Source organism: Chinchilla lanigera, unplaced genomic scaffold (assembly GCF_000276665.1).
Source record: "Chinchilla lanigera isolate Chin_1 unplaced genomic scaffold, ChiLan1.0 scaffold00005, whole genome shotgun sequence".
NCBI lineage: Eukaryota > Metazoa > Chordata > Mammalia > Rodentia > Chinchillidae > Chinchilla > Chinchilla lanigera.
In genome coordinates, this window is record NW_004955406.1 from 16,166,174 (window position 1) to 16,181,538 (window position 15,365).

Below are 15,365 nucleotides of genomic sequence, written 5' to 3' on the forward strand. Positions count from 1 at the left end.
AAGGTATGCTAGGAAAAGAAAGGTGAAAGCAGGGAGGTGGAGGTGGATGTTAGAGGAGGTGTACGGAGGGAAGGAGGAGGGGACAGGGAGTTTCCCTATAGAGGAAATGTTAAAGTCTTGCAGCCTGATTTTTAAAAACTGTGCCTGGTCACTAAAGAGACAGTCCCTCTACTACGCGTCCTTTCTTTTCTCTACCCCATTTCACAGTATCTCCCTTCACCTGCTCTGTGGTTTCTTTATGTTCAGCCACCAGGACTCTAACTGCTTTCCTGGTCTCCATATTTTATGTGCCTCACCACCTTTCTCTCTTCCCTTCCTCTCTGTTTCATTTCTCCCTCTTCTCATCTCCATTTCTCTTTTTTCAGTCCTTTCCCCTCTCAGACTGCTTCCCAGTGCTCCTGCCCTCCCTCTCCATTTCAGCCCTTTCCCCTTCTATCCCTCCCTTCCCCCTCCCCTCCCTCCCTTCCCCTTTTCCCCTTTCTTCCCTCACTCCTCCCTCTTCCTTCCCTTTCTTTTCCCCTCGCCCCCTCTCGCCCCTCTCCCCTCTCTCTCCTTCCCCATCTCCCCATGCCCTCTCCTGTCTCCTCTCCCTTTCCTCCTTCCCCTTTCCCTCCCTCTCCCTCTCGTCCTGGTCCTTGTTTATCTGTAAGCTCCAATTTCTAGCCTTATAGATTTACCTGCAGAGCAAGACACCGCTCCTCTTGCAAAAACTGTTTAAGAAATCCATATCCTCTCCCTTCATTCCTTGGGCATTTCAGAAATGATATTCCTCCCCCAACTACCCCCGTCAAAATAAAATGAATTCAGCCAGCTCCTGCTGTGTGTCCTTAAATTCATTCCCTCTAGCTTCACTGGTTTGAAAGCCTGTACCCTAGAAGGGGCCTCCTGCATTTGCTGGCAACCCTGCTCGAGTCTGATCGCCACAGATAGTGCTTTGGAGTGAAAAAAGGGGGAAAAACCCTCTCGTTGGAGATTTCAAAACAGATTCTACCAGCTTTCAAATCTGTGCACTTGCCAAGTGGCGGGGTTTGAGGGAGAGGGGTTGAGGACTTGGGGTGTGGGTGTTTGTCATAAACAAATAAGCAACAGAATTTATATATGTATAAATTTGGGCTTCCCTTGGCACGTTTGGTGTCTCTCTCCCTGGCATCCAGGGTGGGTGCTGTGTAAGTCTGACTTCTCTCAGACTTTTGCTCGGGTTTGGGGGCTATGTGTGTGTGCGTGTGTGTGATGGAATTGAGGAGGGGGTGCTGTGTTTTTGATCTGATTCACTTGACAGATTCTTTGAATCCAGCCCACCTTTCCGCACATGTCAAACAGATGGGATCATTGTTAAAAGCCTTGAGAGCCGGGCTGAGCGGTGGGTGAGGCAGGGAGGGGGAGACAGGAGGGGCACGAGGGGAGGGAGGGGGCACCTTCCATGGCTTTGTGTTTTCACACATTGGATCTGACAGGAGCCCTTCTTCTCCGTGGGTGGGGGAATGTTTAGGGGTATGGGGCTGATGGGGGGGTGGAAAGAGAGAGAGGTGGGGTGTTGGTGGGCAGGGTTATGATGTCACAGCCAAAGTTACAACAGGAGGAAAACACAGAAATGGTTCAACATTTTTTTTTAAACTTTGGACTGCCAAGAGCTGAAGGAGAGTGGTGAGCAAAGGAATGAAGGGGAGAGAGAGAGAGAGAGAGAGAGAGAGAGAGAGAGAGAGAGAGAGAGAGAGAGAGAGAGAGAGAGAGAGAGAGAGAGAGAAACTAAACTGGAAGCTTGAGTTTTGTGTTGCTTCTTGAAACCTTATGAATGGATTACTAGCAGCTGAGAGCCAGGAGAGACCTATAGGGGATGCAAGATCACTTACACACTAAAAGGGGGAGAAGAGCAGGCGGAATCCTTCTTCCTTGCTGTTATCCCTCCTTCCTGAAATGAATGGTAGGAAACCTTTACCAGGGGGTCGAGGGGTGGCATGGGGGAGGGGGATACTGCCTTCTCCTTTTCTTACCTGAGTGTCTTCCCTTCTCTTAAACTAAGCCTGCGTGTCCCACTTCTCTTCAGGATTCTCTCTCTCTCTCTCCCCTTCTCTCTCTCCCTCTCTCTCTCCTCTGCTTTTCTGATGTTCTTTACATCCTCCTCCCACCCAAAGCCTCTGTTTTTATTCTTGATCTGCTTCAGAAAAGAAGAAAAAGAAGAAGAACTGAGTAAGGAAAGTGAGTGGAGCTAGGGAAATGAGAGAGAGGCGGTCGAGAGCTGAGAGATCTCTGCTCAGTAATGTCCACGTGCCTGCTGATAGCTTCTTTGGGGACTTTGAGGATTCAGAGGATGCTACATGGGGAAGCGGCATGCCAGGGATAGGTTGTTTTGTATGCAGCTTTTTAAACGCGAGTAAGCCAGTCATTAGCTGCATTAGAGGAGCTCAGAAGATAATGACACGACCAAAGGCAGAGGAGGCACTGTGATCTTACTCCAAAGTATGTGGGCTGTATGTTTTAGGTGTGGGCAACCCAGGCAGTGACTCTAAAAGTGTAAATGATTTTCTTATGTCTTGAGTGAAGTACCTAATGTATTTCTCAACCTGTTCTGTACCACCTGTGGTCAAACACGCTTACTTGTCTCCACATTCAGAACCTTGCTCCGTGTGCGCCCATGTGTTTATGTACATGCACATGTGTGTAAAGGGCAGACACTCTGAGAAAGCGGGCATCAAAACAATTAGGCTAACGTGACCGAGTTGAAAGTCAAAGTATTTACTTCTGTATTCTACCCATTCATTTCAGATCAATTGGAAAAAATAATTCCTTGAGTTTAGCTGTTCATTTTTGCAAATTACTTATTTTGAGCATCTCATTTGTTTATTTGCTCACTCAGCATATGGTGACTTTTACTAACTTCAGATTGAGAAACTCTGGAGAAAAAAGATCTATGTGCTATGAATCTGTGGGATTTCCATTTAATGCTTCTCACAGCAGGATAATTGATTTTTTCTTTCCCCCAATGTCTAATATGAAGTGAATTTGGAGTGTTGTTCATTTAAATGATTGATTGAAATAAGAAAAAAATACCAGAGGTTTATGACAAAACAAAAGAAAGAAGATGTGAGTGGTTACTGAAAGCTTAGAGTGGGTTTATTAGGAAGGTCTGATCAAAATATGTGTGTGTGTATGTGTGTGTGTGCATGTGAGTGTGAGAGAGAGACAGAGAGAGAGAGAGAGAGAGAGAGAGAGAGAGAGAGAGAGAGAGAGAGAGAGAGAGAATAGAGGAAAGAGTGCTCCAAAACAGTATTGATTGTTTGCTATTGATTGTGTAGGCTGCGGCTGCTGAGAGAGAAAGCCTGAGATGTTTACTGGGGAAACCAAGGGTAGTGTTTGTCCCCTGTGTCTCTGTGAGGTGGGGAGGTTCTCAGGAGGAAGGAGGGGACAGGGAGTAGGTGGAGTGATGTACCAAACTTATTAGCTTTGACATCATCATTGTCTTTAAATGAAAAAACAAGGAGATAATTACAGGCAGAGAGAAAGGGAGCGAAGGGGAGCAGGAGAGACCGGAGGGAACAGGTCCCTTGAATATATGCTTTTCATTGTGTTCTTTTTCCATCTTCCCAGGGACCTACAAGACTCCCAGGAGGTGAAGTCGAGGGCTGTCAGACTCACTTGGTTAGGAGAACAGCAGACTGACAACCAGGAGAACTTTACAGAGACTTAGAACATACCAACAAGTTGGAAGGGGATTAAAAAAAGCCTTCAAGAATCAACAACCCTGAACTCCAAGCTGAGGGCAAGAATCTAACCTGCAAGAGTGGACTGGAAGCTGGATGGGGACCTGACTGAGGACATCTGGAGAGTGAAAGTTAAGTACCAGCTTGGGTTTCTGTAACCCCAGATTCTTTGCATTTTTCATCAATAACTGTTGAATTTTGCATCTCTATATAAAGTTTTCCTAGCCACTTGTTTTAAGGTGAACATATTTTGGACTAAGGGCTACAACAAGAAAAGGTAACATCTAGGGAAGGAAGAAGAGAAAGAAATGAAAATTAGCAAATGAGATTATCTTGAATGACCTTAGGTAGCCAAGGGTAGGTGTTTGTGAGTGTGTATTTGAGAGAATTTGGCTTATGTCATATTCTTCTAGTATCAGAGAGGGGAGGAATTATTGAGGAAGGAAGAAAAAGAAAAAGAAGAAACCTGAGCTGCTGGGAAGACATTCAAAGGAAACAAGAGCAATTAACTTCATTCTGCAAGGACTAAAACAGAGGTAGAAGAGAAGTTAAAGGAGCAGAGTGAGGGGCGCATACACAGTAGGAGCAGCACAGAAGCCAGGCTGCACAGTCTCCATCACAGGTGGCCAGAAGAGGTACTCTTTTGAGGCTACTTGGAAAAGTTTGGCTTGTGAGCAAAACAGTTTCCCCGGTGACTGCAAGTCCACTGCTAATCATCTCTGTCTCCTCTCTCCATCACTCTGGTGTGGTACCCAGAAATTGACTTCTGGTTCCATAGGGAGAGCTGTGGGAGGCATGATGTGTTTAAAGGTTCTGAGACTAAGCCTGGTGATCCTGGCTGGATGGGCGTTCAACACTACCAACTCTGAGCTAGGCTGGACTGGCAAGAAATCCGTGGCTCAGAGGGGACACCTGAAACAGGTGCTGTCAGAAGGAGAATATTGTTGGCTGGGGGCTAAGGTTCAAAGACCTAGAGCTGCTTCCCAGCATCACCTCTTTGGGATCTACCCCAGCAGTCCTGGGAACTACCTGAGGCCCTTCCCTGTGGGGGAGAGGGGAGCTCATCACGCAGGACACCGTAAAGCAGATGCTGAGGGAAAGGCTGCAAGCCACGTTTCCCAAGACCTGACTGAAAATACAGCAGGAGTGAGGAGGGAGGTTGAGCAGCCAGCTGCCCCGTGGGCAGAGGATGGTCCTATTGGGCAATCTGAGCTGCTGGAAGATGATGACACTTATCTTGGCAACCAGGGATCCAAGGAGCCTCTAGGTGAGGCTGCATTGCGGAAAAGCTTGGCCAGAGTCACCATTACCACCTTTTCAGACCTAAAGGGTCCTGAAGCAGACACCCAGAGCAAAGGCTGGGCCAAGACCAGGCGTCCTCGGCAAGTGGTGAAGAGGCAGGCAAAAGATATGGCTGGAGACCCCAATACCTCTCACTGGCATTTCCAGGATTGGTCTAAGGACCCCCTTACACACAGGGCTCAAAGCAGTCCATTGGAGGACAGCATCCAAAATGGTGGAGGGAGCCCGGACTGGGAAACTGAGACCTTTAACCTCCAAGGAGGACTGCCTGTTTTGTACTTCTCTGGGAGGCGGGAGCGGCTGCTGCTGCATCCAGAACTGCTGGCTGACATTCCCAGGGAGGCATTCACAGTGGAAGCCTGGGTGAGACCGGAGGGAGGACAGAACAACCCAGCCATCATTGCAGGTAACTGCCCACTCCTGAGCTTCCTGAGATCCTGGGGTGTGGCTGGCCCCATTTGTGATGGGGTTAGGTACAGGGAGCCACTGGGGATGCAGACAGAATAGGAAATCCAGGAAGGGCTGGCCGGGGAGGAGCTGGGGGCTGATTTTTTATTAGCACAGCAGGATCCCAGACACTATGGAAGAGAGGATAAAGACCCTGTCCCCAGAGTGGCATTTGACCCATATATTGCTCTCCTGTATTTCTGTACATTGTGCTTTCACTTTGTGGAGTCCTTCAGCCTAGCTCTCACCTTCTTTAAAAGGAAAGGACTCAGGTTTTTTTTTTTTTTTTTTTTTTTTTTCAAGAGGGTAGAAGTGTTACACTGTTTCTTGTAGTCAGTATGGGATGATCAGGCATCTTTGAGAATAAACGCAAATCCAAGGACATGAGTGGTGAGTCATGTGTAGACTGGTCCAGGTAGTGAGGGAACAGGATTCCAGGTACACAGCCATTAAGTCCTGACTGATTGCCTTTTCTCTGAGCAGCCTTGGGACTAGGCAGGAAGGTAGCACCTGTCTGAGGTCCTGGGGTCCCTTTGTTTTGTCCCAACAGCCATGTGTACATTCTAGCAACAGCTGGGTCTTCTGGAAAAGGTGAGCACTCCCAAGCCAGAGTCCTGGCTTTTAGCCCTGGCTGTTGTAAGAGGGATCTAAAAATGAAACCTTGTGTAATTATGATGCTAATCAGAGGCACCTGTCTGGGATTGTTACCTATATTTATTTTCTGCTATTGATAGATCCTGGCTTTTGTGAAAAGTCACCCAGAAAGGCAGAGAAGAGTAGAATAAGATGAGTCTATTGCTTGGCTGATTGCTAAGCAATTCAGCCATGCTAACCCTTGTACAGAGACCCAGCCCCCCCCCAAAGATGTCTCTCTTTGCTTTCCTGGGAAGGTTGATTTCAAGCAAGGGGTGAAAATTAGAAATCATTCAGTGTCCCATTCTCATTTTGGATCCCCTAGGAGAGTGCTTAACACAAGGTGAGGCACATAGTAAAATCATTCCATCTTAATTTGGATTATCCACAACCCTCTGGTGTTTGCCAGTCCCATGACATTGTTTGGTAGAGAAACTGAAGCACTAGCAGGCATGTCAGAGGCAGGCTGGGGATAGAACTCCAGAGCCCCTGAATTGCTTGACAACTCTCCAAGCAGAAAACTTCTCAGGGTGCTGTGCCCCTGCAAATCAGTTTCAGATCAAAGAAAGAAATCTGGAAGGAAGGAGTATCTTCCAATGGGGTGTTGCTGGAACATCCCTTCCGGACACTCTGTCTCCCCCTCTTTGGCTGTGATTTCTCCTTTGGAAGCTGGGATTCCCAGACACTGAGCACTCTCAAGTCTTGTGGTTTTGCTTTATTTTATTTTTGGGTGGGAGAGGGGGTGAGGAAAGGGGAGCGAAAAGGGGCTGGGCTGTAAGCTAGGTGGGGGCAGAGTACGTGTAGCAGGAAATCCTTATTCTGGGGCCAAAAGGAAGAAATAATGAGACGATTATCTGATCAGAGTTGGCAGCTTCACAGTTTTTCCCAGATGACATCTTCTTGCTGCCTAATCTTGCTTCCTAGTACCCATCTGCCAGGGAAACTGCGTGCTTGCAGTCTAGACTGAGACCCACAATTCTGCTCACCCCTCCTTTTGCAGTAGCAATGGAGGGACCTGGGATCAGTTCCCTGGCTGTGAAGAATTAGAGAAGGATCCAAGGAGGATACATGTGGGAGGGACTGAGGGACTATTGCTTTGGGTTATTAAAGCTCCAACCTGGGGAAAAAGACTCAGGACTGTGGGTACCTGACCCCTGTTTGTTTCCTCATATGTCTTCTGTCTCATGCTGTCCACAGAGGTGTGCAGTGTCATGATTTGACCTCCCAGCCCCACCACCATGCACCTCCTTACCTTTCCCCCTGTCCATCACCGCCAGCTGTCTCTGCATTGCCCCAGAACACACACTGAGCCTACTCCTAAGTGCTCATCTGAACTCTTCTAACCTCTGTAAGCATGTAAAATTGGGCAGGAAATCTTTTGCAGACAGTCTCTCTTCTGAGGTTTTCTTCTCTTCAAATCCAAGTGGCCCCCACGGCACGCCGGGGCTTCCCCTGTAGGTCTCCTACAGAACTGAGGGCAGAGAACACCCAGGTCTCTTTTTCTCTCACTTTGCACCTTTCTTCAGATTTATACACAGCAGGAAGTACGTATAAGTAAGGATTTAGGTTAACAGTGGGTCAAAGACAGGGGGTTGAAAACAAAGTGTTCATTCTTTAGGATTCTAGCAAGGGGCTCCTGAGAATTTAGGCATCCCTGTCTCCTCTTTATGCTTGGCTACTTATATTTTATAGTGGACCCAATGGCTGAGGACTGTGAAGTTGCCAAAGCAAGTTCTCCACAGGAATAGTCTTTGATTTGCAGTGGTTTATACATACCTATCAACAGAAGCCCATCTTCTCTCTCTTCCTCTGACCTTAGTGGTTGAGCTGATCAGTGCCTGTTCTCAGGACAGTTGACCTTCATCTATGCCAAGCATAACATACACTCATGTCCCTGGGAACTACAGACCATCACCTGTGACAGTGTGGCCGCTCCATGAAGGCAGTCCCAGGTGCTACCAGACTTGATGCCCATGCTCTTTTCCAACAGCTCTCAAATCTCAGCTTCTAGCTATTTAACTTAAACCAAGTTTCCTGGTCCTCCATCCACCAAACTTGGAGTATTTACTCTTCAGCAGAGATGTCAAGCAATTTAAGCAGGCCAGTCCTTGTAGAACACGCCACCCAGGGACCTTAGGGAATACTACCTACGAGGGCACTAGGTGGCAGTGTTGCTTTGTGCACAAGTTAGGAGGAGGCCACGTAGTGGGGTGTGTCTGCTCTCTTACCGGACTGTCTTGTCTGGCCTCTGGGCTGCAATTTAATCATCCTCTTCCAGAATGTCATTGGTAGACATCCTTTGGGATCGGCTTTATTTAAGAATCTTTTTTTGTAGAGGCTGTGTGAAAGGGCTAAGGTGGCATTTTGGGGGTTGTGACTAACTTGCTGTACTAGTAACAATAAGGAAAACAAAATCAAGCAGTTACCCTCTCCTTGCATCCCATGCACCCATACTCTTTCAAAACAGAAAGTTGGGCTCCTCAGTGGAATGGACTGCCAGAATGCTTTCACTGAGGATCAAGGGCAATTCAGGGCTCACAGAATTGAATACCGAAGGTCTCTCTGGCCTGGGGGCTGGGGAGGGAGTTGGGGGGTTCCTGGGCTTCCTGTATGATAGTGGTAGACCTGAAGTTGTCTGTTTCCCACAGCTGAAGCAGATCGACCAAGGCCAAGGCCAAAGGGAGAATGCGTGCTGTAGGGTCCTCTATGAAGGCAATAGTCAAGTGCCTGGGAGTTCAGTTGCGGCCACTGAGGAATAGCCTGAGGTCAGGAGCCCGTTCAGTAGGGCTGCTGGGACTGAGCAGTAGAGTAAGCCAAATGCTGTCTTATTTGGTGTGAACTCTTTCAGCTCCAGCACCCAACCCTGAAACCATCCTGTTTCTTTCCCTCCTCAACTTCCTTTCCTCTCCTTCAGCCCCAACATACACAAAAGAGGAAATTTTAATAGGTTCCTCCATACCCATAATTGATTTCAAATGTTCCCTGAAGTTGCCCAGCTGAGTAACCACCTGCAGCTCCAAGTTTCAGGATACTGAGTCACTCAGTCCATGGCAGAATGGGAGCCTGGGCCCAGGTTTCTTCAGCCAACAAATATTTATTGAGTGTCTTGCCGTGCAGAGTGTAGCAAGTCACTGTGGAGAATACAAAGAGATCTAAGAAACTACCCCTGATGTGCAGGCAAGTGTTATTCTCCTCCAAATATTCAACTATTGGAGCTTATCCCACGTAGAGTTTGGGAAACAGGCAGATACGGAATAGGATCCCTTCTCTGACACTTATCAGAAATGTGGTTGTTGGCAATTTGTTGAGACCTTTAAAGCTCTGGTTTCCATTACTTGAGAAAGAATATATGTAAATATATTACTCTATTTAAGTGAAATTGAAAAAACTCTGAAAAATGAGGAAAAAAACCAAGAAGACAAAAGAAAGTCTTGCAGAATTGCTGTGATGTTTAAATTAGTCATGTAGGTAAAGTGTGTCTAGTACATAGAATTCTTTTTATCTTCAGCCCTTTGTAAAAACTATTTTTATTTGATACTAGGTCTTATTGAGTCACTAAGTTGCCTGGGCTGGCCTGGAACTTGCAGTCCTCCTGCCTCAGTCTCCCAGAGTGCTGGTATTATGACCAATGGGATTTATTTATGACATGGGAGGCCTCCATTGCTAAGAGCAGTGTATTAATTTGCTCCTCTTTGGTTCGAACTCGTTAAGCTCTCATTTTCCCCTAGGTGAGATGTTAATTTTAATTCCTTAAGAACTTAGTTTGCTAATCTGTAAAATGGGAATGGTGGCAAACAGGTTTTCTTACAGTAAGGCATTAAGCTAATTAAGAACACTAAAACAAGAGACCCAAAAGAACCATTTACTTTATTTTTAAAATAGCATCTGTTCTTTTTCAACCAGGTCAGTATATTTCAAACAAATTGGGTAATGGTATTAAAGCTTCTTTGGAACCATAAACTCTTTTGAAAATCTGATGTAAGCTATACTCACTCCTTAGCAAAAATGTACATTTGCATGGGTTACACAACATTTGGAACTTTCTAGATTTTTCTGGTGGCTGGGTTTGCTGATGTTAGGTCATTGCTAAGTTCTATTGGTAGACATCTAAGAAATGAGATTTTACAAGACGTTTTTCCCAATAAGGTAGATTTGTTTATGTGGAGAAGTTTTGTTCATGTGGAATACAGAGCTTTGTGGAAGACAGATTCACCCAGATCTAAACAGGATAGAGAAAGGGGGTCACTTGTGCTATAGCTATGATTACCTAATGTGGTTCAAGGGTAAGTAAAGAGCTGCATCCACGCCTTTCCCTGAGCTCCTCTGAAGACAAGGTCCCCACGTCCTGCCTCCTCAGTTGTTTCTTTGGGTGTGCAGCAGTGTCAAACTCAGAGTGTTTCCGTCAGCTGAAAACTGTCCAGTGCAAGCTCATGCTAAATGCAAGTCTGATTCACTTTTGTCATTTTAAATATCTACCACAGTATAAGACACCCAGTTGTGTTTATAGAGTAAAGTAGAAATTTAGACTGTTGGCACCCATTAGAGCTGAATAAAAGGGTGAATTTCCTGAAGCTAGAGGTACTTTGTGAAGAACCAGGACAGTGGCTTCAAATTCTGCCTCTGCTTCCTGCACAGGTGTCGTAAAGGCTTCTGAGGGAAACTGCTGAGCTCAGAGCTCCCCTGCCACCTTCAATGGAGGTAGCCCTAACTCACCTGATTCATATGAGGTCCTGTGCTAATTATTTTAAGAAAGTTTAAACTCCAGGATTCCAGAGCACTTGTTGACACATTCTAGCCAACGGAAGACATCAATTCCAAAGCTGAATACTGTTTTTGTAAAGTTTTATTGGAATACAGCCACATTTCTTTGATTATGTGTTCTCTATGGCTGCTTCCATGCTAAAAGTCAGAGTTAATAATTGCAACAGAGACCTGATAGCCTGGAGAGCCTAAAATATTTATTGCCTGTCCCTTTGCAGAGACAGCTTTGCCAACTCTTGCTCTTGAGCATTGTTTCTAGAGCTTCAGTGTGAGTGGAGTTCAGCTGGGATAGCTGTTAAAACGTTGCAACTGCCATGGGAGTAGACCGGGCAGCAGACGCAAAGAGAGTGTGCCCCACAAGACTTCGCCCATGGGGAGTTTCACTGACTGAGAACCCCAGGCCCTGTGCTTTAAAGTTCCTTGCTGAATTTTCATGGAAGCCACACATCCCTGGCTGTCAGAGATAGAGGCAGACCGGGTTCTTGGGACTCAGTCGACTCTTCCTCCAGGGCTACCAGAAGCCTTGAAAAATTCTTGACCCTGTGCAGCAGTCTGGAAGGCTTCCCCGTCACTTTTCTTCCCTCTCTGCCTGCCTCAGGGTCAGGCTTGCATCATGGGCTCTCCCAGCCTTTTCTGGCTCTCCCCCTGTTTTTCCCAGAGCTGTTTCCTCTAATCAAAACCTTGCATATATATTCTTGCTATGGTGTCTACTTTATGTCTTAATTTAACTCTTGAAACCAAATGCAGATTTGAACTTAGGAGGTCTGGGGCCACCTGAGAGTCAGCATGCCTAACAGGCTTCTAGGTATCTCTGCTGCTGCTGCTGCTGCTGCTGTTGTGAGTGTGTGGACTGTGATTTTGGTAGCAAGATTGAAGACTCATGAGTCCAGAGCACAGGGCAGCAGAAGTTTTCTGTAAAGAGACAGAGAACAAATAGTACAAGTATCTTGGGACATTCAGTCTGTGTGTTAGCTGCTTAACTCTTGCTAGAGCAATATATAAACAGCATAGCATAGCTTTGATCCAGTAAGAATTTGTTTTCAGAAACAGGTGGCCAGGTAGGCTTGGTTGCAAGAAGTAGTTTCAGGTCCCGGGTCTGAAGCGTTCTTCTTAGGTGCCATGTTTTTCTATGTTCTCTTTTGCTTTTCTTCATAGCTCTACACTCTCCAGAATAATAGCAACAGAATAATACCACTGCGGCACTACCAATGGTAGGGAACCAGTTTTTGTTCAAGTAAAAACAAAACTTCCAGATATTTCTGGAAATAGTTGTTCTCATTTCTTGAGATTAATGCTCCAAGTGGAGTTTGTGCTTATGTAATTTACTCTTTAATGCTCACTCTTTTTTGGCATATAATAATAGCACCTATTTATGGAGTGTAGTGTGATAGTTTTTCACATGTATTCAATGTGTAATAGTCAAAAAAAGGTTTCCTTTAATAATATATTGAAATATTATATTTCAAAGTTAACATACAGTGTGCAAATACTTTTAGGATATTTGTGCTTAAGCATCATGCCACTGATGCTACTTTTAGGACATTTTCATCACATCCAAAAGAAATTGTATCTGTTTGCATTGTCTGTCCTGTCCTTCCTAAATTGATCTTAGCTACTAACTTAATTTCTGTCTTTATAGATTTGCTTATTTCTAGAAGTTTTCTTCAAGTGGAACTGTACAATACATGAGCATTGGCATTTAGCTTCTTTCCCTTGATGTTCATTCATTTGTCATATATATCAATACTTCATTCCTTTTTTTTGCTGAATAGTATTCCAGGGATGGATCATATTTTGTTTACCCAGTCATTAGTTGATGGACATTTTGGTTGTTTCCACTTTGGGTTAGTTTGAATAATGTTGCTCTGAACATTGTGTAAGGATAGACATACTCTTACGTTTAGGTGTAGGTACCTAAGAGTGGAATTGCTAGGCCATATGGTACCTCTGTGTTTAGCATTCTGAGTCACTACCAGCATGTTTTACAAAGGAGCTGCACTACTTTGCAATGCTCATTACTTCATGAGGGTTTGGTTTTATATTTTTGGTCTTCAAAAATGTAATAGGCTTCTGTGTCATGACTGGTGAGTAGGGCTTGGCCACTACTGACTTCCAAAAGAACCTCAGTGGTCTTGGGGAAATGCGAAGAGATGCACCTGAGGTCTCTGCAGTCCCAAGGAACATTTGCTGGATGAGATGGATGCTCGTCAAACTCCTGCCTCTTACTTCTCGAGGGTATCCTGGGATGGATTTTCTCCTTCCTGAACTAGGCTTTGCACGCAAGGTTTGCATATTTGTACCAAACAGTATAACTTTTTGTGCTTTTCCACCTGATGAGCCCGAAATGGTGCTATACCACTCAGAAGTCACAGTGCTGTACATCCAAGTTTGATGCAAGAGTATTTCCAAGCAGGAAAGGAGAGAACAGAGCAAGGAAGAAGATTATGTTCACATAGCTCCTTTACAATGTCATGACCTTCTCTGGGCATTGCCCCATCCAGATGTGTGGGCCCGCTCTGTCTGGGGCTTGGCATCTGAAGCATAGGTTTAGAGCTAGTACTTTAGACTCCTACAGTTGTCTGGGGCGCTAGCCAAGGAAGAGGAGCTTCCTCTGAGCATGACCAGGTGATCTGCTCATCACACTGCAGCTTTTGAGCCTTTCCTTCCCCACCTTGAAGAGCAAACCGGTACTATACCTGTGGTTACTGAAAACTGGCCTTTTTCAGCAGTGATCCAGGTGCACCATTAGCTGCTCACTTTCCATCCTGTGTGAGCTGTGGGTTCTCTCCCATTTCTCTGGGACCAGAGAGAAACCTGCAGCGATGTTTAGTAGGTTTAGAGCAGACCACAGGTTGTTGGGTTAGAAATATTAGGCGTGACAGAGGCAGAACTGGAAAGTTAGGAATCACCTTTGGCAACCCAGATGGAACTGTTTGCCTGTCACTAGCAACACTTTGTCTGTCCTTCCTCGCCTCCGACTACCTCCTTTGTGCACTTTTTTCTTGTTCCTCTGGGGCTGACCATCTGATTCATTCAGAAGGCTTGTGCCAGGATGTTTGGCTCCTTCTTTTTCCTGTTTTAATCCATGCCTTGAGGAGGCCAAATAAACACCTTATTTGGTGTTTATTAAGAAGAAGGAAACACCTTACTTTGGATCCTGCACCTTTACCCTGGATGTCCATGAGCTGCAGTTCCTGATGTCATAAACAAGTACATAAATCCCCTGCTTCTGCCCCCAAGTACATGGAATTAGGTTTCTCTGGGGGCTCATCAAATTTATTTCTGCTCACATCATACACATCCTCACCCTAGAATCTTCCAGAAAGCATAATCTATGCCAAGTTTGTGTCCAAAAACTAACAGCATTCTTCCATTTCCATGTTTACTACCTGCTTCAGAACAATCCTCCTCTTTTGGATTCTTAAAAAAAGAGAACAGCCAGGAAATAAAGCTCAGTGGACAAACAAAAACATCCTGCTCTCTCTATGAGTCAGAAGTGAGTGGTGAAGAAAAGTGCTCCTGCTCAAATATACAATATGGCATTTGAAACCAAAAGTCTGAGAACATTTTGAAGTTGAAGCATTGCCATGACAACCAGCTGGGATATCAGGACCAGTAATTGTGGCTCATATGGCTTATTTCGGCAGTAGAAATCCAGTTACCTGGTCACAGGTGATATCACAGAACTTAAAAGTTAGTCTGTCATCATTTAGGAATAGACTCCCTCCTTCTTTCCCTCCCTGCCTTCCTTCCTTTTGTTCCAGTGCTGGAGATTAAACTCAAGGCCTGCACATGCTACCCAAGCACTCTCCCACTGAGCTATAGCCCCAACCCAACATTCGCTAACTTTCATACAAACAATTGCTGCACATTCTGGGCAGGTTATGAAAGAAGTAGTTTAGTTCTATGTTTTCATTCATTCATTTTTTTTCTCGTATATTGAGTTTCTGTTAGGTGAATTGTCAGGCATTTATTCACATGCTGGAGAATCAAGAATGACTAGGGTGAGGCTGGGCCTGTAAGGTGCTTGCTCTGGTGGGAACCAATCTATAAATGGATTACTACACCCTGACCCGTGGGAGTAACCAGTCCTGCCTGGATAAGCCCAAGGTAGTAACTACAGAGGAGGGATTGGAAGATGGCAGAGCTGGGGTGAAGAGAAAAGGATAATGTGATAGACTTAGATGGCACAGGAGCACCAAGCAAGCCAGCAGGCCTGATGTGGGTTCTTCGGACCTAGCAATCAAGAATCACTGGTGACTTCAGAGAGAAGAATTTCACTCCAGTTGGGGGCTGGAAGAAGAACAGACATTGAATAAAGATAAGAATGAGAGGAAAGGGAATGAATATAGACAGCAGGTTAGTACAGTCTATATTCTATAGGGAAAATCAGCTCAGAGAACAGATGTCAGAAAGTTTTATTTTTAGGTGAGAGAGATGCAAGGTATTAAAGAACTGATATTCTAAAGATGGAGACAACATAAACAAAGGAAAGCAATGGACAATAAAGAAAGAGAAATATTA

At 45.3% G+C, this 15,365-nt stretch overlaps 1 protein-coding gene across 2 annotated transcripts in view; it reads left to right on the top strand.

Annotated features, from left to right (window-relative positions):
• The first annotated feature begins 1,590 nt into the window (after nucleotides 1-1,590).
• The window catches only part of Pappa2 (pappalysin 2), a 262,402-nt gene continuing 248,627 nt past the window's right edge, over nucleotides 1,591-15,365 (top strand). The window contains exons 1-2 of one of the 2 annotated variants that reach the window (XM_013520972.1): nucleotides 1,591-1,644; nucleotides 3,586-5,406. In XM_013520972.1, coding sequence (XP_013376426.1) covers nucleotides 4,494-5,406 — 913 coding nt within the window. In that variant the 5' untranslated portion in view covers nucleotides 1,591-1,644; nucleotides 3,586-4,493. Of the gene's footprint in view, nucleotides 1,645-1,772; nucleotides 1,922-3,585; nucleotides 5,407-15,365 lie in introns of those variants that run through there. The other variant, XM_005374904.2, reaches the window with a different exon arrangement.